This window comes from Bos grunniens, chromosome 24, assembly GCF_055505025.1.
Source record: "Bos grunniens cultivar Pamir isolate PY7600 chromosome 24, Bosgru_T2T1.0, whole genome shotgun sequence".
Classification (NCBI taxonomy): Eukaryota; Metazoa; Chordata; class Mammalia; order Artiodactyla; family Bovidae; genus Bos; species Bos grunniens.
In genome coordinates this window covers 63,183,281-63,207,627 of record NC_141188.1, presented here as the reverse complement: position 1 = coordinate 63,207,627, position 24,347 = coordinate 63,183,281, and the positions used below count along the sequence as shown (strand labels likewise).

Genomic DNA, 24,347 nt, shown 5'->3' with positions numbered 1-24,347 from the left:
ATCTTTGTGGTCAACAGGTATCTGAGGTTGATAAATGTAGAGGCTACATTTTATGATGCCAAACCACAATTACGTATCATAGAACATGATAAACTTTTTCTTGACAAAACCTCTTATAGTAAAAATAAATCATATAGAAGCACAAATTGCTGATGGTGAAATGTGTAGCATTCAGGACAACATAGAGATGGATGGCTAAGTAGGAAAACAAAGGACTTTGGCAGAAAAAAGTGTGAGGAAATGCTATCATAAATGGACACTTTGGAATAATAAAAGAGGCAGTATTATTTGAGAAGTATGTTTGGGAGACTGATTTACATGTCCTTTCCAAAGATGCATTATGAACCTAAATTTTTATTTTGAGCATTTGGCATCCAGACAGATTTTCCTCCCAATTTGCACCAATCAGAGTTGCTTCTCTCGTAACACGTGTTGTGCGGCATAAAGGACTCGGTGAGGATGAGCAAGTTTCAGAGGAGAGCTGGCACATTCTCTTGACGTTGGACAGTAACTTGCACTGCTTACAGGACTCAGTGGATCAGCCCATCTGCTGAATCTGTTCTGATGGGGGCTTTAGACTCAAAGTGACACTTGTTCTTTGCTGCTGCTGCTTCGGAGGCTGAGGGAGAATGGTTTGCATTCCATGCTCCGTAAGCTGCAGAAAGCAGGGCCTGGGATGGTAAGTGTCTGAGAGGTGGTCTCAGAAGTCTGCACATCACACAAACACTGGAGAAGAGACTGGCTGTGGAGTGGACGGGGCTCTATCCCTGAGTCTGAATAAAGCATCCAGAGGGAGCAGGATAGCAGAGCGGTGAGACAGCAGTGGCTCTAGGAAGCGTCTGAGACCTGCCCCTCCACGTTTGGGAGCTCGCGGGCGTCCCCTGGGAGCGTCTTGGAGGAGTGGCACCTCAGGTCCCACCCAGAGCCTCTGAGTCAGAGCCTGTGGTTCGCACGTCTACAGGTGTTGGGGTGCACGGGGGGTTAGAGGTGCCGGCTACCATCACCGACCACTGATTCCCGTGACGTCTTTTAGGAAAAACGAGAGTCTGGGAGGGGTCCTGCAGCGTCCCCTTCCAGTGGCCTCCTGGGATCCGTGGTAGTACCTAGGATGCCAAGCACATCTGGCATCTGCTAGACGGGCTGAGCTTTGGAGGAGAGAGGCTGGAATGCTGTAGAGACAGGAGTGGAATGATCACAAGCTCTGACCTCTCAAGGATGTTTTCTGTGGTAACTATATAATCTGGGGGCCTTCCTCGGTGGCTCAGCGGTAAAGAATCCACCTGCGATGCAGGAGACAAGGGTTCCGTCCCTGAGTCAGGAAGATCCCCTGGGGGAGGGCATGGCAACCCACTCCAGTCCTGGCGGGCTACAGTCCATAGGGTCAAAGAGGGTTGGGCATGGCTGAAGCCGCTGAGCACAAGACAATATGTTCTCACACTGGTGGCCCCGTTGAGGTGAGATAGCTTTCCCACTCCAGTTCAAGACAGGAAACTTAAACTCTTAATGGCTATATTCAGTATTGCTTTATCCCCTTGTAACTCAGTTCAAATTTCTGTAGATGAGTTTAGGGGCCCTGGGACCACTTCACGGCCAAGGTGGCTTTTGCAAGCACAGGCTTGAGATGTAGGCAGGTTTATGGTGAACGGTGCACTCTGAACTGAGAAACGTGACCTTTGCTTCATGTCGTAGGAGAGCGGGAGACGTCTGACAACTGCAAGGAAAAGATGCTTTAATAGGCGATTGGCTTCCTTCTGTTGAGATGGTGGGGCAGCTTTTTTTGTGTGCTCATGTTTTGGTCTCTGTGGTTTAGGAAGACAGGAACTTGCTTCTCCACATCCAGTAGAGGTTGGCTTCCTTTTTGTTAGTTGGTCAGCAAGCAGTTTCTCTTTTCTGTGCATGGTCCACATCCACTCACTCGATTAGCTGGAAAGCAAGACCGTTCTCAGGCCAGTGTACAAAATTCATGAGAAGGCATCGTTTTCAGTGGTTAAGCATTAGCTGCTTAAGGCCAGTTTTGGCAGCAAAATGATAGGGTTAAAAATAGCCCAAAGACGATCCGGTCTTAGATAATATATTTAATGATGAACTTTCCTTGGGAAAGTGCATCTTTCTGCCTGCGAAGAATCATATGACCCCTTTCAATAATTTATTTGGTAGAGAAAAGATACATTAGGGCTCCTAGAGTTTGCAGTCATGTGCTGTTGAGCAATCACATTTGGGGACTTTTGTAAAATTTGACAGTTCACTCAGTTCTCTTTTCTGTTTTAGGGCTTTTGTTGCTGTTTAGTGTCAGTCGAAAACATGGCTTTCTTCTGTGCATCCTGTTACTTTTAGCTGTGCTTTCTAGTGAGAACGGATTGATCTTTTTAGCAATCCTTGGTTGAACCGGTACATTTCAGAGTCCCTAAATGTCATTAGGCTGCATAGTGCACCAGGTAACAGAAAGCCACGTTTTTTTTTTTAAGCCAAACTCTTATAGTTTGTCTCTTCTCCCAGTCCTAGTCAGCGTTTTGGAGGCTGATAAGCCCACTCATAAAGCACGTGTGTGGGTGCTGTGTGTGTTAATAGCAGTCTGTCCCACTCAGCACACCCCACACCCATTGCTGAGGTCATCCATCGTGTCTTCGCAGGAGCAGTATTTCAGCAGTGGTGCAGCATTTGTGCTAGAAAAACAACACTGTCTTTGTAGTGTACGACTAAAAAGGTTTTTTTACCCCCAGAGATACATTGTGTTTGAGGTTCAAAGGTTCTGTTAAACCTTTTTAAAGTCATCTAATAGCGCCTGACTCAGGTATGGCGGTAACCTCGCACGCTGGCCCCCTTCCCCCAGCTTCATACAGGGGACCACTCGGAGAAGTGAGCCCAGCACGGGGCTCTTCTTTCATCCCTCTTGGTCTGATTCAAACCAAGTGAGTGCGTGAGGTTGAAACAGGATTAAGGATGAAAGTTAGCCGAGGACAGGGATGGCTATTCAGCAGACCTGACTGCACGTCCCCTCTGTGCCCAGTCCTCGGTCAGGTCGGGCTGAGTCCTCTCTGTGCCTGGTCCTGGGTCAGGTCAGGCTGAGTCCCCTCTGTGCCCGGTCCTGGGTCAGGTCGGGGTTCAGGGAGGAGGGCGTTTTCCCTGCCCTGGTTGCTGTCACGAGCTGGGGCTGGAGATGTCGTGAATTCTGTTGCCACCAGCCCAATGAGATGATTCTAAACTCTCAGATTTAGAGGGGAAAAAAAAAAAGCTAGTATGTGTTATTTTGCATACACTTCAGTATTTGTCTGAAAAAGTTATTTCTAACCATATGGCTATTCATGTGTGCATTAGGCCTGATTTAACTAGAGAGGAATATAGATAATTTGAAAAAATACTGTGTTACACAGACATGTGCTTAAGAGAACTGAAAGGCAAGGGGAGTTCCCTTGTTAAATATTTACCCATTAGGCGCTGTTTATACATATTATGAAGACTTAATAAACACTAGTCTGCAGTTTTTAAAGTATTTCATTAATTCTTTTTCAGTAAGAGACAATCAAGCTCTGATGAAGATGGTTGGAATAGATTAATTTGAAGAACTATCTTTCTTAAATCATTCTGGTATGCAGAAAAGTCAGAGTCGATTTGAACCAAAACAGGGGAGAGATGAAAAGAAAAGCTTTGGTTTTGGCTTGGTTTTAGATTCTAGTCCTGTTTCTGTTTGTTAAGAGGCTTCTCTTCCAAAACTCTACATACGGAAATTCCTAGTCCACCGTGACATTCCTGTTCCTGAAGAGCAGGTGTTTACCATCTAACGTCTTTTATTCGTGGTCGTCTTTCTCTAATGAAGGTTGTAAAACTTTCGAAATCACGACAAAGCCATTTTCGTTTCTAAAAGTATTTTTGTAGATTGCTGCTTGTTCTGATCTGCTCGATTCTGTAGTGCCAACATGATTTCTCTGCTCTTTATTTGTCAGACAAAAAATAAACCCAGCTGTCCTTCCGTGAGCACGATGACGGGGTGTTTGTTTCTCTCTCTCCAGAGCCACGTGGGCTTTCTCATCAGGACCTACCCCCCTCCACCCTGCACCAGCCTCCATCACTGACCCCTACCTGCCCATCATCCCACGCTGGGGGACCTGCAAGGTCAGCTCCTTGTGAGCCTCTAGCACGTGAAGGGGGGCTCACCTGAAGGGAAGAGCACTGTGTCTGGATAGCAAGGGAGAGGGGCAGGAAAGGGGTCTGTCCAGGCTGGGATATCTGAACCCCATCTGCATTCTCGCCACAAGCAGCCAGGCAAGGAAAAATTCTGTGATCAGATATGATGGCTTTCCCTCCAGAGACCATAAATTCCAACCCTGTGCAGGAAAAAGATAGGATCTGCTGGAAGAGTGTACTGGCTCCGATCTCTGCAATGGGAGACTAGAGTGGGGCTGATACTGTAGCCTGAGATGAAGTTTCACTAACTCAACGCAGCTAAAATAGCTTATACTGAAGACTACTTCCCCAAACACCCTCTTAAGCATGTTAGAAAGGGAATCTCCCTGCCATGCTGGTGTGGCCGTTGGTAGCAGTTATAAACGCACTAAGGGCTACTTGGCTGATTTTCTCAGGCGATGGACCAGGTTCTATGAGAAAGTTCCCTGATATTTCCATTCTGCTCCTTGTTTTGCCTTCAGAATTTCAGAGATCGAGCCACATTCCATTTTCAGTTAATAATCAGCTCATCTGTGCTCTGGAGCTTCAGCATAACGAGTCAGCTTATGACCAGCCCCCTCACCTCTCTATTCCTGGGTCCTAAAACCGACCCAAGGATCCGTGGTATCAAGTGAAGCTGAAATTTCTCCTAAAACCGACCCAAGGATCTGTGGTATCAAGTGAAGCTGAAATTTTCCAAGGGAGATTTTACTGTTGAGAACAATACATCTTTATTGTGACAGTCCCAATTACTGCATTTCTGTATTTTTAAACTGTCTTTTCTTAAGCTGCAGAAGAATATGGAGAGTTTCTGACTTCTGGTGCTTGGAGTGCCCGACCAGGCATCAACGTTGTGGGTTGTCTTTTCTTGACTTTTTCCAACTCTTCTTCACCAATACTCAGATTTCTTCTGCTTTAAGCACGATGAATGTCATACCTATGTGTTACCTCTGAAATAGAATTTTCGAAGAGCATATGGGATAAGTACTTAGTCCCCTTAGTTCAGTGCCTCCTTACAATTAGCATAGGAATAAAATTAATTGCATCATTATATCATCATATTTAGATATTGATATTTTATTTCTTGAGGGAAAAAGATCTATAAAGGATGTTCGTTGACACCTCTAAGTCTAAATTTCAGGACTGTCTCCTCCCATTTTCTTTATGAATTCCTGCCAGGATTGTCTTTCTTGACTTCTCTCTTTTTAACACTGAAAATTTTTACAGGTGGTTTGAAGCTATTTTCTAACAAAGTTGTAAATATAATAATGCAGAGTCACTTACTATTTAAGTGACAACATAAGAAGAAAAATGATGTGAAGAAGTCTCAATCAAGGAAAATGAGCAATTGTTTGCAAATCGTAACCACGAGGAGTTCCTAGCAACGGGCAGTGATGGGAACGGAAGGGTTTTAACGATCCTGCTATTGTGTAGGGCACGGACACTGCCTATTTCCATTGAAAAAAATTTATTGAGGGCTTACTATGTGCAAAACTCTATGCCGAGTGTTTCACTTGAGTGAAAAATGTGGAAGATAACCTTTGCATCTAAGGAACTCTCTGACCAGTAGTGAGACTGAGATAAGTGCTGTGTAAATTGCTGTAATCCTTGACACACTTCAGTGGACTGCCATCCAGTCCAGCCAGAGGGGATCTGGCTGAGTTGCATGCAGGAGATGATGGGTAGGAGATACAGGGGAGGGCAGGCCGGGTAGCTGAGCTGGAGGAGGCAGGACAGGTGGGAATGCTTGCGGCATCACTGGGGGGTTAAGAGTCTGACTGGCCTGGGGCATAGAGAGCCCTGGTGAGCTAAGACTGGTCCTAAGTCTGTGTTTAACTTGGTAGATGTTAAAAGGGTTATTGAAAGCGTTCTGAGTCAAGGCGGGATGTGTGGGCTTGAGGAGGATGACAGTGGCTGAGGCTGGACTGTGGGAGCCAGGAGGGAGGCCTGCATCACGGCGGCTGGGGAGTGGGGACCCGGAGGACTGAACGGACCGAACGTGAGCAGGGAGGCAGGGGAGGAAGCGGAGGCGCGAGTCCAAACCCAGGCTGTTTCCCAGAAAACAGCGGTGGTCCTTCAGAGAGCAAGGAATGCTAAGAAACGTGACTGGTGGGATAAATGTGATGGAATGAATTTTGGACAATTTCAACTTGAGCTCCTAATAGAATCCTCATTGCTCAGTCATATCCGACTCTTTGTGACCCCATGGACTACAGCCCGCCAGGCTCCTCTGTCCATGGGATTCTCCAGGCAAGAATACTGGAGTGGGTGGCCATGCCCTCCTCCAGGGGATCTTCCCGACCCAGGGATCGAACCTCTGTCTCCTGCACTGCAGGTGGATTCTTTATCACCAAGCCACCTGGGAGTCCCCCTGCTCCCCGCCAATAGGATGCCCGGGTGGGAATGCCCCGTGGCAGTTGGTCTTAAGGATCAGGAGCTCGAGAGAGACTCTGAGGCTGGAGTACGCTCTGCCTTTTCCCAGTCCCCGTCGATCGCCCGTTTCCCTTCTTCATTTCCCAGCCTGGTCCTGGCTTCCCCTGCTGGCTCTGCCTTCTTTGATTACTGCTGCTCCCACAGCACCTTCCCGCCAAAGTCCTCTGTAGGCATCTAGCAATTGAATGGAGGTGTTTACCTCGAAGTTTTACGCTTCAGAGCTTGGCTCTCCACTACTGGTTGCCTACTTAAAAGATAATTCACTGAGTCAGATTAGTGTTATCCCAGCATCCCTATAGCATCCTCCCTTTGTAGGGATCTTACACGGTCAAGGTGTTCTCCTTCATTGGCACTTTCTCACTTGATAAAATAGTTCTGGGCCTTGCCTGGCGGTCGAGGGTTAAGACTCTGAGCTCCCACTGTAGGCGCGTAGATTCAGTCCCTGGTTGGGGAACTAAGATTCCAGATGCCTCACATGCACCACAGCTCCCCCGCCAAAAAAACAAGAAAAGAAACAGTCCTCCTATCGCATTTAAGCTGCACCCAGCGTAGCAGATAATAGGTGTGTGCAGTGACTGTTGATTGAATAGATGGATTGTGACAGAGGCAATTTTTAGTCTAGTTTTTATTTATTTTATTTTTGGGTCTGTTGGGTCTGTATTGCTTTGTGCAGGCTTTCCTCTAGTGTCATCTAACGGGCTGCTTTTTGTGGTGGTGTTGGGGCTTCTCAGGCTGTGGCCTCCCGTTCTGTGGTCCCCAGGCTCCGGAGCACAGGCTCAGTAGATGCTGGCACACAGGCTCAGCTGTTCCGCGGCCTCTGGGATCTTCCTGGACCAGGGATCGAAGCGGTGTCCCCCGCCCTGGCCGTCGGATTCTCATCCACTGGGCCAGCAGGGAAGTGGGATAGAGGGGCTTCGAACATCAAACTCACCCTCACGACTACTGTCCCCACCTATTCTATAGGCACATGTGTCCCACTCCATGATGTCCCATTAGAGGGATGTGTGTGTTCCCTTGGTTCTGACACTGAAGCTCCAGTACTTTGGTCACCTGATGAGAGGAGCCAACTCATTGGGAAAGACCCTGATTCTGGGAAAGATTGAAGTTAGGAGGGGAAGGAGGTGGCAGAGGATGAGGTGGGTGGATGGCATCACTGACTCGATGGACATGAATTCGAGCAAACTCCAGGAGATGGTGAAGGACAGGGGAGCCTAGCGTGCTGCAGTCTATGGTGTCACAGAGTTGGACACGACTTAGCAACTGAACAACAACAAAAAGATGTGTCCAAATGTCCTGTCCCACTGATCTGTTGAGGTTTAGTAGCAGCAAATGAAGAAAAATACCTAAGTGTTTTAATTTCACCCATCATTGAATTGAAAAAGTAGGTCATTCATACCTGAAAAGAAATCCTTTAGATTTTGCTTTATATTAAACATTGAACTTTCATAAAAGTCCTTAATGCTAGTATTAGAGACCCTTCAGTTGCCTCGTTGTATCTGTTTATATAAAAACTACACGCACTCGGTCTGCACATATGTGCACGTGTCAGTCACTCAGTCGTGTCCGACTCTCTGTGACCCCATGGACTTCAGCCCGCCGGGCTCCTCTGTCCTTGGGGATTCTCCAGGCAAGAAGACTGGAGTGGGTTGCCATGCCCTTCTCCAGGGGATCTTCCCAACCCAGGGATCGAACCCAGGTCTCCTGCATGCAGGCAGGTTCTTTACCGTCTGAGCCCCAGGGCAGCCCTGTATATGTACAGCTGCTCTCAGTTCTGCTGTTCTATGTCTCAGACCCAGTTCAGACAGTCTTGACGTCTAGGATTATTTTCATTTTCTTACCGTTTAAGAAAGAGGACTCCTGCATGGTTCTCACGGTGGGGAAAAGTGGTTTCTCCTTTCTTATCAACATGGTAGCGCAAGTATGAAAGAAGTGTGCCATGAAGTCACGAGGGCAAGTGGCCCCCTAGTTGTTCTCCCTGGAAAACAAGCAGCAATGGAAGGTGGGAGTCAGTGCAGCTCAGTGTTCCCAGGGGAGAGAGCACCCGGGATTTCATTTCCCCAGACACTGACCACCAGGAAGACCACCCAGGGGTGGCAGGGAGCAGCCCACTGGCCTGGCAGCCTGGGGCTCGGTTCTCTGTTATGGCTGAAGCAGACATCACAGCTCTCTGTGGTTTCTAAGAACTGGTGGAATTTGCATGTTGAGAATCCTCGTTCCTTGGCATGAAGCAGACTCAAAAGCATCGTTGCTCATCATTTGTCATCTGTTGGAGAAAGAGCGTGTGATTTGTTTACTTGTAATGAAGCTTGACCATACTTCTCCAGGGGCCTTTGCAAGAAGGATGTGTCAGCTTACAGACCTGTCCCCATGAATAAAACCACAGGCAAATGCTCCCCCCATCTTCCCTTCTCCCCTCTCATTTCTGTGCTTTATGTCCCCACTGCCGGGCCCTCTTCAAGGGCTTATCTGTGGGTGAGTTCAGAAACTTCAGATGATAAAGGACACCCAGATAATTGGCCGGTTCTCCAGAGTGTCTGTCCCCTCAGCTGCTGCCAGATTCCCTCTTAATGAGTCCGTGCAGTGACGGTGGGGTCTGAGCTCCTCCAGCTCCGTGGGAAAATGAGCTTCCCTGCATTGTAACAGCTTGTGGCTCGGGGGGAAAATGACAGCCATTGCACAAGTTTCCTTTGAATGTAGTTTTCTTTCCCATAAATGATACTTGGAGAATACACTTAAGGGGTTATTAGTTTTCTATTTCATGCTTGGCCTGTGTGTGAGAATAACACAAGCTGTCACTGCAAATCAGCAGCTCCACACGCTTTGTCAGGTTAATGTGAGCATTTAATATTTGGCTCGATTAAAAATTAACTGATGAAAGTACATGTCCAATGGAATTTGAAAATGCCTTTTGTAGGGACTGTTGGAAGGGCATGGCCAGTGAGTAAATCAGTGGTTTGCAGATGTGGAGACTCTGGGGAAATTCAGTACAAGTTGAGACACTTGACTCTTCCTTCAAGCGTCTCTACCTGTTTGGCTTATCGTGAAGTTGAAACAGACGTCCTCGTTCATGTTAGAATGGACCCACTTGCATCTCTGTGCTTTCTGGTAAAAGAGTGTGTGTGTGAGCCTACAATTGAAGCAGACAGAGCAAGAAATGGGTTATTCCTTTATCCCACTTTTTTTTTTTTTGAGTTGACTGCACGCTGTAGGCCAGCTTGGAGAGGGGATAGCTGGAGTCTAGGGGGTAGAGTTCATTCGACAGCGACTGTAGGAGCACAGGCGGGTGCTGGGGATGAAGACGTGCGCCCCTGTCTCAGCATTTATCAGAGTTGGCAGGTCCTCCCAGGACAGGTGCTACAGAGGCTGGGCTGGGGGTAGAGTGCCTCCAGCAGGCAGAGCCCGGGGACAGAGGGGTCCAGGCTGGCTTGAGGGTGGGACCCTTGCCTCCAGCACAGGCAGGGGGTGAGGGTTCCGTCCCTGCTCAGGGAACCAGGACTACCTGCCCCCCTGCCCGCCGCACCCTGCCAAAAAAGCAGGTGAGGCTGGAGTGTACCTCCATGAGGGGTTTATTCTAGAAAAATTACTTTGGCTCCACTCAGCTAACGAGGCCAGTGATGTTACTGGCCCAGGAGCCCTGCAGACCCTGGGAGCCGACAGACAGACGTGCAGCGAGGACCGCGAGGAGCCGCTCGCTTGGAGCCACGACTGGACTGGAGAGACTTGTAGGAAGATGTGCAATTGCCTGAATGCCTCAAAACGTCACTCGTGTCCTCTTCAGTTCTGGTGGTCTTTTTCCTCTAGTCGCTTTGAAAAGAATACGGTCAGTGTTCTGGTTATATATGAGTAGTTTTTAAATTTCCCATTCTCTTAAATCAACACTGCCATATTGAAACATTTTTAGTTAGAATTCACAAAAATCATGAATCTTTTTGTTACAATGCGGTAATTCTTCATTAACAATCAGTTACTAAAGGTGTATTTGAAGAAAGAATTCAGTTAGGAAAGGCAGGTTTCCTAGAGTTGTGTTTCCAGGGGAAAACATCACAACAGTGGTCTCTTGCCTTGATGGTGTATTTTAAATTTTCCAAAGGAGCTTCGAATCTGTTGGCCCATTTTTTTTTTTTGGGCCCATTTCATCTTCACAAAACTCTAGGCAGAGCGGGGTTATGTTCCCACTTCTCTTCGCCTTTCCCTCCCACACCCTTTTTATTATTTGTTTATTCACACATGAAGAGAAAACGTTGACTCACAAAGCTACAGGAGACCCAGTAAGTCCAGAGAAGCAGGAGTTCAGTGCGACTCAAGAGTCCAGGAGATACTTCTCTCTGCGCTGCTTCTCAGAGTCTGTTTTCATAAGGACACCGGATTTCTTAATAGAAACCTAAACGAGTGCATCTGATTTTGGAAAGTAGTATCCTTTACTGCTCTTTATCTCAAGCACTTTCAGGAAAAGTAAAACGTGGTCTCAACATTTCAGGTTACTTTGAGATGTGTTCTGTGTGAACGGCAGAGGGACGTCTCATGTTTGCCACAGGACGCTCTTGAGCTGGGTACTCTTGACCTTGAAACTCCTCGGGTCAGTAATGCAGTGAATGTGAGAATTTGCTAAATCGCCACGTGAGGGTTCTGGAAGACAGCCCCTTTCAGCAGGGAGCAAGTGGGATTGTATGAATGTAAGTGATTGCTGCTGGCTGGCACCTAACTAGCAATCTGTGGTTTTATTTACTTTTAAGATCAGCCTCCTGTCTTTAGGGAACCAACATCAATTTGGTGAGTGAAGGGTTTTTTGAACTGAAACAATGATGGTGCTTTGATCAGTAGAATTTCCTGAGTTCCTAAGGGGCATGTGGATTATACTTCAGTTCAACTTTGTTCATTCAACGAATAATTTAAGAGTGCTGGATCTGTAACAGAAATCACGACCGCCAGGGACTGTCTCTCATTCCTCTGTGAATCCAATGTTGCGGGGAAGGCAGGACAGTAAACAGGCAAGTGGTTGACAGTATAATCAATACTGAGGCTGCTGCTGCTGCTAAGTCACTTCAGTCGTGTCCGACTCTGTGTGACCCCATAGACGGCACCCAACAGGCTCCTCTGTCCCTGGGCTACAGCAAAGCAAAAACAGGGGATTAGGTACAGGAGTGCTGATGGGGGAATTTAATGTCTTGTATTCATTTCTGAGTTTTTCCAGTAGTATTGTTTTTTACCCAGAGGATGAGTGATTTTTCATTTTTAAAAAAATTTTTATTTTATGTTGAAGTATAACCAATTAACAATGTGATCATTTCAGGCAAAGGGACTCAGCCGTATAAACGTATTCATTCTCCCCCAAACTCCCCTGCCATCCAGGCTGCCACACAACACTGAGCAGAGGTCCCTGGCTGTGCAGCAGGCCCTTGCTGGTGATCCGGTTTAAATGCAGCAGTGTGCCCATGTTGATCCCAGTCTCCCCAAGTATCTCTTCCGTCCGTCCTTCCCTCCTGGCAGCCCTGAGCTCATTCCCTATGTCTGTGAGTCTGTTTCTGTGTTATAAATAAGCTCATTTGTATGTTTCTTTTTATACTGTGCGTATAGGGGATGTCTGTGCTGTGTCTCCTGCTCTGTCTGACTGACTTTACTCGGTGTGACAGTCTGCAGGTCCATCCACACTGTGGCAAACGACATGTTTGCATTATTTTTAATGGCTGAGTAATATTCCATTTATGTATGTGCCATATCTTCTTTATCCTGAATGCCTCTAAAAAAGTAACAGCTGAGAACATGGTGTTGTGTCTTAAAGTGAATGCCTCTCTCTCTCTCTCTCTCTCTCTATATATATATATATATTATATAATACAGCCTGCATATGAGTTTAAAATGGGTGTCCATGATCAATACAGGATTAAAGAAGACCTGCTGTCTTTTAAATTTATTTTTATTTTTTGGCCGTGTCACCTTGCATGTGGGATCTCAGTTTCCCAACCAGGACTCAGACTCACACCCCTCATTGGAAAGCGGGTTCCTAACGGCTGGACCACCAGGGGAACCCCGGACCTCCTATTTTTGGCTCAGTGCCTGGAGCGCTTTCCCCGATACCCCTGCCAATCCTGCCACACCCCTACTTCCATTCCCCCCACACTGGTCATTGGCCTCAGTCACTGGGAGTCAGGAGGAAGGAAGGAAGCTGATATTAATTGGACCTCAACATGTGCCAGCCTCTGAGTTTAACACCTTTATGGATAGAAGATTATTTAACCCCAGTAACCTCCCCTCTGACGGTAGGAAGTAGAATTATGGATGAGGAAATAGAGGTTCTGCAAAATCAAGTCACTGCCTAGTAAGAGGCAAAACCAGATCCTTTTTTAGGCCATCCAAGTGGTCATTGATAGCCTCTGAGACGTCAAGAAACTTTTTAAAATCTAAAAGCAGAAATTATGAAAAATAACAATCTGATGCATGTGACTTTTTGGTTTCTTTTGCATCTTTTTAGGAAGCCAGTTAGCCGTCTTTATTTTAGTAACTAGGAGGTGAAATCTTTCACTCTATGGACTTTCAAAGTTCTTTTATAGTTGAAAAGAGAGAGAGAGAGACGCGCACACACAGAGAAACAAAGTGTTTCTTCTGTCTCTCTCCTCTTTGGCTCCAATAGTCTGTATAAATAGCCTTTGAAAAATACGTAGTAATCACTGTTTCATACCCAGACCAGACACCTGATTCAGAAACCCTCCCCAGGGCCCGCGTGGGGTGGGGTGTGTGTGTGTGTGTGTGTGTGTGTGTTGGAATAACAAACCCACAGTGCTTTCCTGGTTCAAGAGAAATGATCTCACTGTCCAATTGTAACCTGCCTAATGCCTTCATCAAAACAGGGACGAGTCTGCGGTTTTACCCCTGGTTTGATCCTTGGCCTTTCACTGTTCTTATTTTAGGCATGACCTTCATGTTTTTTCCAAGAGTCCAGAGTTGGAATGACATGTTACTACCCTTTACAAGATGACGATGTATCTGTTTTTATATTTAGCTGTAAATTTTATTCTACTCATAAACAAACCCACCTCCAGCAACTGTGGTGCATCAAGAGAGAGTTCTTTCCGTCCTCCTCGGTGTGATTGGATACATTTGGCCTAGAACAGCACAGTGTTTCCAGCATAACATTCGAACAGGATGCTGTGTTGATCTCAGGGCTCAGGGAGTGTCCGCATGGGCCAGGAAACTATTTTCTTAAAAGAAACTAAAACACCAAATTCTGACAAGATAGGAAACTCTTACTAGGCTCCTTATGAAACTCTTCCCCACCCCCACCGCAATCTCATTAATTGTTGTATCTCTTGATGTTATTAAACATGTAGAGATGGAATGTTTAATTTTAGGTTCATGTACAGAGTGAAATAACTCAAATTCAAGAGGGAAAAAAAAAAAAACAGTTTTAAGAGGTTTGCTTAATAAAGCATTATAACTTTTAGAGTAGACCTTCATGATATTTCATAAGGAAGCAAAAAAGGAAGGGGAATTATTATTCAGGCAGAGGGACAATAGTAACCTTTCATTAAGTGAGACAGAGTTCAGCATCAAACCCTCCAAGCCCTGGGTTCTGTGTTTGCCAAACTGACGCGCTACCAGATACGCCCCTCTCTCATGGACCAGACTGCTTTCAGAATGCTGTTCCAACATAACCTGACGTGTTTCGTTTATAAGCTCTCACCCAATGGCATGGTATTTTAAAAGGCTGCCTCTGCTCTTTTACAAATCCTCAAACATCCCAGGGACTCCAGATATTTGGGATCTTTGTTCTCTTCATGACCAAGTACGTGACCTCAGGGTTGTCTGGCTGGACCTCAGGATGAGAGGAGGCTTTGGAGTCTGTGTCCAAGACGGGCTTCCTGGCCTCCTCTGCGCCAGCTCTCCCTGGGATTATCCATGGTGCCCTGGGGACTGGGAGAGCACCCCTTTGTCACCAGTATCGTTACTTGTGAGCGAAAGGCCTTTGGGACTGCAGACGCCATTCACGCCTTCAGAGACTTCTGTTTTGGTGATTCTGATGATCCTCAGGCCAAATAGGAACAATTTCAACCCCTGCCTTGCAGAGGGATGTCACAGAGTTCATCACATAAAAGCACGTGACGAATAAAAGCATGGCCATCATTCTTAAGAGGTTTGATCTAAAATACATATATATATATATTACATATCTGTACATATGTGTGTGTATCTAGTGATAAACCACACGTAACTAAAATGCACCATTTTGGTCATTTCTGGGCACAGTTCAGTGCTCTAATACGCACGTTCACACCATCATCCAGGGCTTCCCTGGCGGCTCAGACGTGAAGAATCTGCCCGCAGCGCAGGAGACCGGAGTTCAATTCCTGTGTGGGGAAGATCCCCTGGAGAAAGGAATGGCAACCCACTCCAGTTTTCTTGCCTGGAGAATTCCATGGAGGGAGGAGCCTGGTGGGCTAGGGAGATATAAATAGTATTTACCTCTAGGGACTGTCGTGACAATTAACAAGTGAATACATGCACAGCCCCTGGAGTAGTGCCTAATACACAGTTATCACTGTATAAATCATAACCATTGTTACAATAAAAACAATTTTGAGCTGTGCCATCATTCATGCCCAGAACTTTTCGTCGCCCCGAGCGCCTCCTCCCGCTAGGTGCAGGGAGCCACCGTCCTGGGTTCTGTCTCTATGAACGTGACTACACTGGGTATCTCAGGTAGGTGGAATCATACAATGCTTGTCCTTTTGTGTCTGGTTTATTTTGCTTAATGTAATGTTTTCAAGGTTCATCCATGTTGCAGCATGGCTGGGAATTTCATTTGTTTTTAAGGTTGAATAATTTTCCACCCAATTAAAAAAAAATACATCTTCTCTCAAGGTTAGTTATCATTTTTCCCCAGCCAGTAGAAACTGTGGATATAGTTAATTAGCACTGAGTTGGCAGAGGAGGCCAGCAAATTATTGAAAAATTATTTCTAAGAGTCTGATTGCAAGGAACAAGATAAAAATGCTATTAAGATTAGCCATGGAATAAAGAGCACGGCCGTGTGAGGCTCCTCTGTGTGGGGCAGGCAGTAATGAAGATCTCGGCGCCCCTGAGGTTATCAGTGGGATGTGAGCGGGGCGGTCTTCCTTACTCCCGAGGATGCTGCTGCCTCATCAACGCAGGCTTCCTTTCCATAGGAAGAGTTGAAGAGTTCAGGGAAAGTGGGTAATAAGATTCAGAAGTACTTCTGAATCTTATCCATTCTGAATTGTTATTTATTTATTTATCTTTTTAAGATTAGGCTTCAGTCATCTGAAAAATCCACTTAAGTGAAATGATTCATTCCAGAGAGTGAAACAGAGGAAGGAAAGCAGTAATGGTGTAAAAAAAAAAATTGAAAAAGACCAAAAGACCTTAAATGATTTTTATTTACCTGCTGTAATTTTTCTTCTCCTGCCTCGTTTTTTTGAGTGGAGAATTAGTAGGAACTCACCCAAGTGGCTGTGACTGTTGTGACTTCTGAGGGCGCTTTTGCTGTCTCGCTGCACTTCAGTCTTCCTCTCCGTGCACACATTACATCGCTGGCATATTTAGAAGAGCCACGTGACGCAGAGTAGCTCGTGTGAGGAGCTACTTTATAGTCAGTGCCTGAACTCTGAGCATCTGACTCATGACTTCAATCTGAAACGTGTGCGTGTCTGAATCTTTGTGACCCTGTGGACTGCAGCCCGCCAGGCTCCTCTGTCCGTGGGATTTTCCAGACAAGAATACTGAAGTGGGTTGCCATTTCCTCCTCCAGTGGATCTTCCCTGCCCAGAGAGTGAACCCGTTGTCTCTTGAGTCTCCTGCATTGGCAGGTGGTTTCCTTACCACCAGCACCACCTGGGGAACCCTCCGTCTGAAACCATCTCACAATGAAACGTGGTCCTTCGTTCATTTCACATTCTCTGTGCCTGCTGGGGGTCTGGGCGTGATCTCTGGCCTCATGGAGGGCAGTCTCCAGGGAAGACAGACACAAATACATGCGACAGTCCAGGGAGTTTTTTTCTGAGAAAGTTAAGGTGGCTTCTCAGAGGATGAGCCATTTGGCCTGGGTCTTGAATGATGAGTAGGAGCTTGTCCCATGGACAGTGGGACAGGCTACCATGTACGCATTAACGGAGTCCAAGAAGGGTCTGACAAGCTTGACAGTGGTACAGGGGTCAGCCTGACCAGAACGTGGGGATTACAGGGTAAAGGAAGGAGATGACGCTGACGCACAGTGAGGCTCATTCATTAAGGCCCTGAATGTCTCTAGGGAATTCAGATTTGATTTTTCATGCAGTGGAGATCTGGTGAAGGTTTCTTCCAGGATGGTGGTGTGTATGTGTGTGTTGGGGGGAGGGCAGCACGGAGCGGGATGGGGGATGGGGCGGGGGTCCCCTGCACGCCTGCCCCGTCTTCCCACTGAGATGGGACAACCATAGTAGCCTTTCAAAGGCAGAGTCAGAGACTTCCTGGCGGTGCAGGGGTTAAGACTCCACGCTTCCACTGCAGGTTTGACCCCTGGTTGGGGAACTAAGATCCCACCTGCCACGCATGCAGCGTCCTCCCCAGAAAAGGTAGAATCCGTGAGATTCGTTGGAGTTGAGGACTTTGGATGCCATCTGACCGTCATTGAACACTCCGAGGCCAGCACAGACTGGGTGCCCGGTAGATGCCAGCTGTCTCGCTGGTGGCATGGACAGTTGCCGTGGGGCCCTCCGAGCGGTACTGCAGGCTTCACGCGGCGCCCGGCTGTGCTCGTGATGAAGCAGAGGTTCCTGGGGTGCGCGCTCCGTGCCGGACGCTTCCTGAAGCTCTGTCTGCGTGATCGGGCCCTTTGTTCCGGCCGTCGGTGAGCCAGGGTTAGGCGCTCTTCACGACCTCTCCCCTCCTTCCACAGTCTCCCGAAAACTGCTTCTCTCGAGGCCCCAGAAGAGATGACTCGGGCAAACCGAACCCGCGGCAGGACGCGGAGCAGCCTGTTTAGGAAACCACTCGTCTCCCGCAGACGCACCATCTGAGATGACCGCAGTAGAAGCAACAGGGCAGTAATCACCGCGCCACAGTCTTTTCCCTGGCGTGAGAAACCGCTTTTCTAATGAAAATGGAATTTCTCTGGGAAGTCGTCCTAGAAAGAGATAGGCAGCTGAAATAAAATAACAAAGATGTAAATAGTGTCGAACAGTTTTCTGCGTGTTTTCCCCGTGACACTTGCCTGCCTGGCGGTGTGACTCACGTTGTTCACTCGCCATCTGCAGTCGGACGCCTCGGCCCGGAGGAAGAGACAAGGAGCGGGCGCGCCCCCCGAGGCCCCCTTTACCTCGAGCGTGCTTCGCACACGGGGCTGCCGTCTGGAGGGGCCGCTGGGGTCAGCGTTGCCCCCAGGGCAGCAGCCTGTGGCTTTCTAGAAGGAAGAGGGGGTGAGTTTGGTTTTCCTGGGGGCCCACGGCGTTCAGGTGCGTGTGTCTGCCTGGATGGGTGCAGCCCTGCGTGGGGCTGTAAACACAGGCCACAGGTCCGAGTCGTGGAAAGCAAACTCTTGTCATAAGCAAGGAGGTGGCGGTCAGGTCACATCTCAGAGCTCCTTCACGTTTACCCCGGAGGACCTCGATTTTCGTGTCAGTGTGGGAGGGTTCCGTTGCGATGCTGATTCTGACTGGGGGACCTCTCTTGCTCTCCCGCCCTCGTAACTGGGGACCACAGCAGTGGCCGTCGCAGCCCAGAGGGAGGGCGCAGCCTGGAGACCAGCCACGTCCCCTTGGCTCCAACCTTACGCAAATCTGCTCAACAGAATGCAGATGGTTTCACAGGGACGCAGGACCCGGGGCTACATGCTCGTCTGTTTTCAGCCTCTCCTGGGCGCTTAGCAGCAGCCGCGTCACAGGCCAGACCCGCAGTGCGGCCGGTTCAGGATACCTTGGAGGAAGGGCTCGGAGCGCCGTGGAGACCTTGCTGGCCTTTCCTCCTGAGCAGCAGCGTCCCTTCTGGCTCCTGAGACCAGGGCTTCCATGTTGTGAGAGCAGGAACAGTTCGGCACGGACTGGTGGCTGTTGTTGTTTTCAGCTGCTGAGTTGTGTCCGATTCTTCGAGACCCTGTGACCTGCAGCATGCCAGGGCTCCCTGACGTCACTGCCCCCTGGAGTCTGCTCCGGCTTTTCAAGCCCTGTACTGCCCCTCTCATCCCAGTCTGCCTCTCAGCACTTGGCATCCCACACGTCGACTCACTGCGAAGCAGCGTGCTCAGCGCTGATCAGAGGCTCACGTGTGCCAGCAAAGGGTGGACCTGAGTCTGAAATCTACCCTGCGCTGTCCGGTATGGGCCCCCAGGCACGGTGGCTCCGGGCCTGTGAAAAATGGTGAAAGTGAAAGTCACTCAGTCGTGTCCAACCCTTTGCGACCCTATGGACTGTACGGTCCACGGAATTCACGCCAGAATATGGGAGGGGGTAGCCGTTCCCTTCTCCAGGGGACCTTCCCAACCCAGGGATCGATGCAACTGGACTGTAGAATACACACTAGGTTTCAAAGACTTAGTGTGAAAAAATGAATGCAAGCTACTCATTAGTCACTTTTCTGTTAATTGTGTGTTGAAATGATAACATTCTGGATATATTGAATGGAATAAATATATTCAGTGTGGCTACTAGTGAATTGAAAACGACATCCAGGGCCCACGTTTTATTTTTATTGGATGCGTGGGTCTAGACTGCTCACCATTTATCGCGTAGTGTGGCCCTCTTTTGATTCCTGTGTTTGGATGTTATTATAGAGGAGGGCTGGAGAAGGCAATGGCAACCCACTCCAGTGTTCTTGCCTGGAGAATCCCAGGGACAGGGGAGCCTGGTGGGCTGCCGTCTATGGGGACGCACAGAGTCAGACACGACTGAGCGACTCAGCAGCAGCAGCAGCAGCATAGAGGACGGCAGAAAGGCGCGCAGTGTAGACAGCTTTGTGTCGTGTTGTGTGACTTCACCAAGTGGGTTAAAGCCAGGTTCTGGGTGATCCCATTGTCGGTCCATCAAGGTAGCAAAGGCCTGGCCACACTTAGTTTATAGTTGAATGCTTTTCAAGGATGATTTCACTCGCAAGTATAATTTCAGACTTTTGACTTACAGTTCACTGCCTGTAAGAAATAACCTGAAAATTACCTGTGGAAATATCTACCATGTCAAGATAGTGGAATGAGGTCCCATCTAAAGTAACTAAGTCTGTGTCTGTAAAGGGACTCAGCCATGTCCTCCAGCCCGACACGACGCTTTAATCAGAGAGTGTAGCTGGTGTTCAGTGGAAAGAATTGACTCGTGTGGAATGTTTGTATCCGTCAGGTCAAGGGCAGTGGAGGGTCAGGCCATGGAGTCATGACGGGGGACCGTTCCTTCTGTTGGAAGTCAGCCACTGTCGTGTCCGACTCCTGGTAGCAAAAAGCAGAGTCAGTGGATCTCACCTGTCAGGGAGGTCTGAGATTGAGTGGGGTCATTCGTGGGATGGAAGGACAGACGTCTGTGGGGTGGACGACAGAGCAGGACCCTGGGCTGAAGCGGCAAGGGCCGAGATGCAGGAATTCACATCCGAGTTTTACTCCCAACACTTCTGACGGCAAACGTGCGGGGTTTTCCGGACACCAACAAGCAGTTCTCCAAATTCCTGGGTGTCAGCTGGGTGTCCTACACTTCAGCTCAGTTCGGACGCTGACTCCCTGGAGTTCGAATCAGTTCCCCCGCACATTAAGGGCTCCGTCCCTCAGGACTGCCGCACTGTGGACTCCAGTTGGAAGTCTGGGCCACTGAAGGGCTCTTGGAGCCCCTTCCTCATGCTTGCTGATTTGTTAGGACGGCTCACAGGGCTCAGGGATGTGCTTCTGTTACTGTCGCTGGTTTGTTCTAAAGGGTACAGCTCAGAAGAGCCGCGTGGGGAGCAGGATGTGGAGGAGGGGCGTGGACCTCCGTGCCCTCTCTGGTTGTGCCACCTGCCAGCACCCCAGATTCCTCGCCGACCTGGAAACTCTCAGAACCCCATAGTGGAGGGGCTTTACTGCCGTTTCATTGTGTAGACATGATGGATTAATGTCATCCATTTCTGGCCCTTAGTGATCAACTCCATCTCCAGTTCCTCCCCTCTCCCCGGGAGGTCTGGGGTCCCAACCCCCAAGCATGCCTTGGCCTTCCTGGTTGACCAGTCTCCACCCTGAAGGGATCCCCCAGCCCTCAGGCATCTCCTTAGCACACAAAGGACACTCCTCACTGGAGATTCCAAGGGTCAGGAACTGGGGAGAGGCCACACACCATCACAGGTGCTCCTCTCTCCCCGGCTCTCAGGGAGTGACGAGGATTTTCAGAGCTCTGTGCCTGGAACAGGTCGGTGTGGTGGTCACACTGAGTCGCTTAGTCACGTCTAGACTCTGGGAGACCCCGTGGACTGCAGCCCCCCAGGACCCTCTGTCCGTGGGATTCTCCAGGCAAGAATACCGGCGTGGGTTTCCATCTCCTCCCCCAGGGGATCTTCCCCACCCAGGGGCAGAGCACACGTCTCCGGCTCTCCTGCACCGGCAGGCAGGTTCTTTAGCACCGAGCCACTGGGAAGCCCACCAGGACTGGAGACAAGGCCAAATGCCTCTTTTTCATCGTGTCACACAGCGAACACGGACAGAGGATGGAGAGGTGGACTTCCGGGGAAGAAGAGAGGAGCTGTCAGGGCCACAGCCAGGAGGAGGGGTGGCAGTGAGGTTAGCGCAGTGTTCAGGGCCCTGAGAGCCGAGGGTCTTGGCTGTATCCTCCTGCTCCTCCGCAACCTGCTCTTCGGGAGAGTCACACTCTTCTCTGAGCTTCAGTTACTTCCATCTGCAAACCAGGGAGGTAGGTTAGAAGGTCCGTCTAAAATGTTGTGATTCTCTGAGCTTTGAAGGCCAGAGAATGAGCTGGGATGGTATTAATAAGGTATCCATGAGAGCGTAGGGTTTGGTTTTTACTGCTGTCCTTCCTTTTGTCTCATCTACTCGGGGGCCCTGAGACCCACGGCAAGTGTCAGTACGATCGTTGGTCTGGACCATTCGTTTGGCCCCAGATGAGCAGAGGTGGGGTCGGGGTTGCCTTGCGGCTGCAGCCAGCACACGTGTGTTGCAGTGTAACAGCTGAAAACACGCACACTTAATTGACTCTTGGCGCTCTCTGTTCTCCTCCCCATACCTTCTGTGATTTATAATTATTTCTCCTCTCATATCTTGAGAGTCTCAGGTAGCCGTTTTCCCACATGGATCACGAGCTTTAATAAATCACTCCTGTTCTCTGTCTACCACTGTTTTTTCTACCCTCTACTTCCTGTGAGTTTAAGAAGTTTCTGGGCCACTGCTGAGCTGGAGAACACTGTAAGAATTTAACCACCTTTCCTTTTCAAAGACGATATTTTAATTGCTTTTAGTAAGTGCGGGAGACAAAAACCCTCCGATCCCAAGGTAGCTTTGAATTTGGTCGAGCATCGCTCTGGAGCCCAGGCCCCCGCGGGGGCCCAGCTACCCCCGCCCCCACCTCGTCTCCTCCGCTCAGCGCCAAGGAGCCTGGCACGGTTTCTGTTGGAATGAAAAGATTGGCTGAGGTGCCCTAGACAGCAGCCCCAGCAAACTGTGCAGAAGGTTTAGTCTACATACCAAGGCAGCCTGGGTATTAATCGCATTCTCTGTGATCACAGAAAAGGCGCTGAATTATTCTCTTCGCATTTTAAGAATGACAGGCTGTGGCTGTGCCAGCTCTGAGCATCACACGTGGTAACACGCGGCACGGAGATGCTGGGTTTGGCTGTTAAAAACGCATGGATGTGACGGTCTATGGTCGGCAGCCAGCTCCGTCTTGAAAAAGGACTAAAGTTGAACTGTTTCGTAACTGGTCCCTGTCGAAGGTCCCTGGTCAGGAAGGGTTGCCGTAAGCTGACGTGAGCTATGAGAGCGTTTCCCGTTTGGGAACCTTCCTGTGAGTTTTGAAGCGGGGCTGCTCTGGCGGCCTTGCTGCGGTTGAACCTCGTCTTTGTGTTTGTACAGGGGCTGGAGAAAAAGGGGCCCGGCGTCTTCCGTGTGTCCTGTCTTCGCCTCTCCCAGGCCTGTGCCAGCGGGCACGTGCGCACCCCAACAGCTCGGCTCAGAGCTGCGTTCCCACTCGCCGCGGCCCCTTTGAGTCTGCGTTCCCTCTGCGCGGAGCACCCCCGTTCACCACGCGCGTTTCTCTCCCAGTCACTGTCTTCTCTGACCCTGCTGAGGCTTTAGGCTCAAGAGCTGCTGGTGAAGGCTGTGCCCAGCCGCGAGGAGAGGGGAGAAGCAGGCGTCAGCCCGTGTGGTAGGGTTTCCTTCGCTGAAAATTGTTAACTCTGTGCAGCATCCCACCCTTCCTTCTCAGCCCCCCCAAAAGAGGGGGCTCTGCTGATGGTAGGGTTCGAGTGTGTTTTGGTTTAAGGTGTTCAGTGGTTCAGAGAACCTCTCATTCTGGGCGGTGCTGTCCAGAGAAGTATTTAGATTTCCTAAGATTGAACCTCGACCTTCCTTCCTTCCATCCCTGTGGCTCCTGGACCGCCCTGCAGGGTGGAGGTGGAGGGGCAGCTGCTGGGAGCCCGGCTTGGCCGCGATGGTTGGGGGGCCTGGGTTGCCTGCTGCGCGGGTCACGTGTTCACGGGCTCTTCGTTTTGGAGCGTCCCCATCTGAGTGCTGCTGTTTCTGTTCAGCTTCTCGGTCCGCCCCATGAACTGCAGCAGGCCCGCTCCGCTGTCCACTGTCTCCCAGAGTTTGCTCAGATTCACGTCCACTGACTCGGTGATGCTGTCTGACCATGTCATCCTCCGCCAGCCCGCCCTCCTCAGCGTGTGCCCGCGGCCACAGAGAGGCTCCAGAGACCACCAGGTGGGGTGAGAGCCGCCCTTGGTCACCTGCGGCAGGACAGAGGTGCCAGAGGCCAGAGCGGCTTCTGCCTGAGCCCGCACCTCCTGCGGGCACCGGCTCCTCTTTGCTTGTGTGTGAGTGAGTGTGTGTGTGAGTGTGTGTGTGAGTGTGTGTGTGTGTGTGAGTGTGTGTGTGAGTGTGTGTGTGTGTGTGAGTGTGTGTGAGTTGTGTGTGTGAGTGTGTGTGTGAGTGAGTGTGTGAGTGTGTGTGTGTGTGTGTGTGAGAGTGTGTGTGTGAGTGTGAGTATGTGTGTGTGTGAGTGTGTGTGTGTGTGTGTGAGTGTGTGTGTGTGCGTGCTCTGTGAGGGTGCGTCTCATGGTGGAAACTCCTGCAGCAGGCACCTTTTCTAACAGTCCCTCTTCCCACCTACACACACCTGTTTCACTCACAGAATCACCGAGAACTTTTAAGCCAGCCTTCAGTGGCATGTCCTGTGGCTGAAGAACCATTCATTTGAGACCCTGGAGGAACGGCTCTGCCTTCCTTCAAAGACCAGTCTGTCTGCTGCCCGTCCTGAGTGCCTGCCAGGGGCCACGCGACATGCCTTCTTCTTCTGTGTGTGAGCCCCCCTCTTGATCATCAGACTGCAGCTCCCAACCCAGAGTGTCCTATGTAAGTGCAGGAGAGGAAGGCTGGGTTATTTATTAGATACACTGCGCTATCTAGAACTTTCTAAAATTGTGATATTCTGTTTCAGTGTTCACATTAACCTATTAGATCACCATTCTTTCAGATCTAGGAAGACCATAAAATTTGTTGTCCAAGCTGGGGTACTTGTGAGAATGAACAGAAGGTATTAGGAATTCTTACTCTTGGACGTCAGGGTAAATGGGTGGTCCCAGCAAACTGG

The 24,347-nt window shown here is 49.3% G+C and overlaps 1 protein-coding gene across 2 annotated transcripts in view; it reads left to right on the top strand.

The window, feature by feature from the left end:
- BCL2 (BCL2 apoptosis regulator) overlaps window positions 1-24,347 on the top strand; it is a 192,163-nt gene that overhangs the window by 3,595 nt on the left and 164,221 nt on the right. The window contains exon 2 of one of the 2 annotated variants that reach the window (XM_086373718.1): window positions 17,095-17,754. The exons of the other annotated variant lie outside the window; for it this stretch is intronic. Within the exon in view, the coding sequence (XP_086229844.1) occupies window positions 17,095-17,100 (6 nt within the window). The 3' untranslated portion in view covers window positions 17,101-17,754. Of the gene's footprint in view, window positions 1-17,094; window positions 17,755-24,347 lie in introns of those variants that run through there. 2 annotated transcript variants of the gene reach the window in all.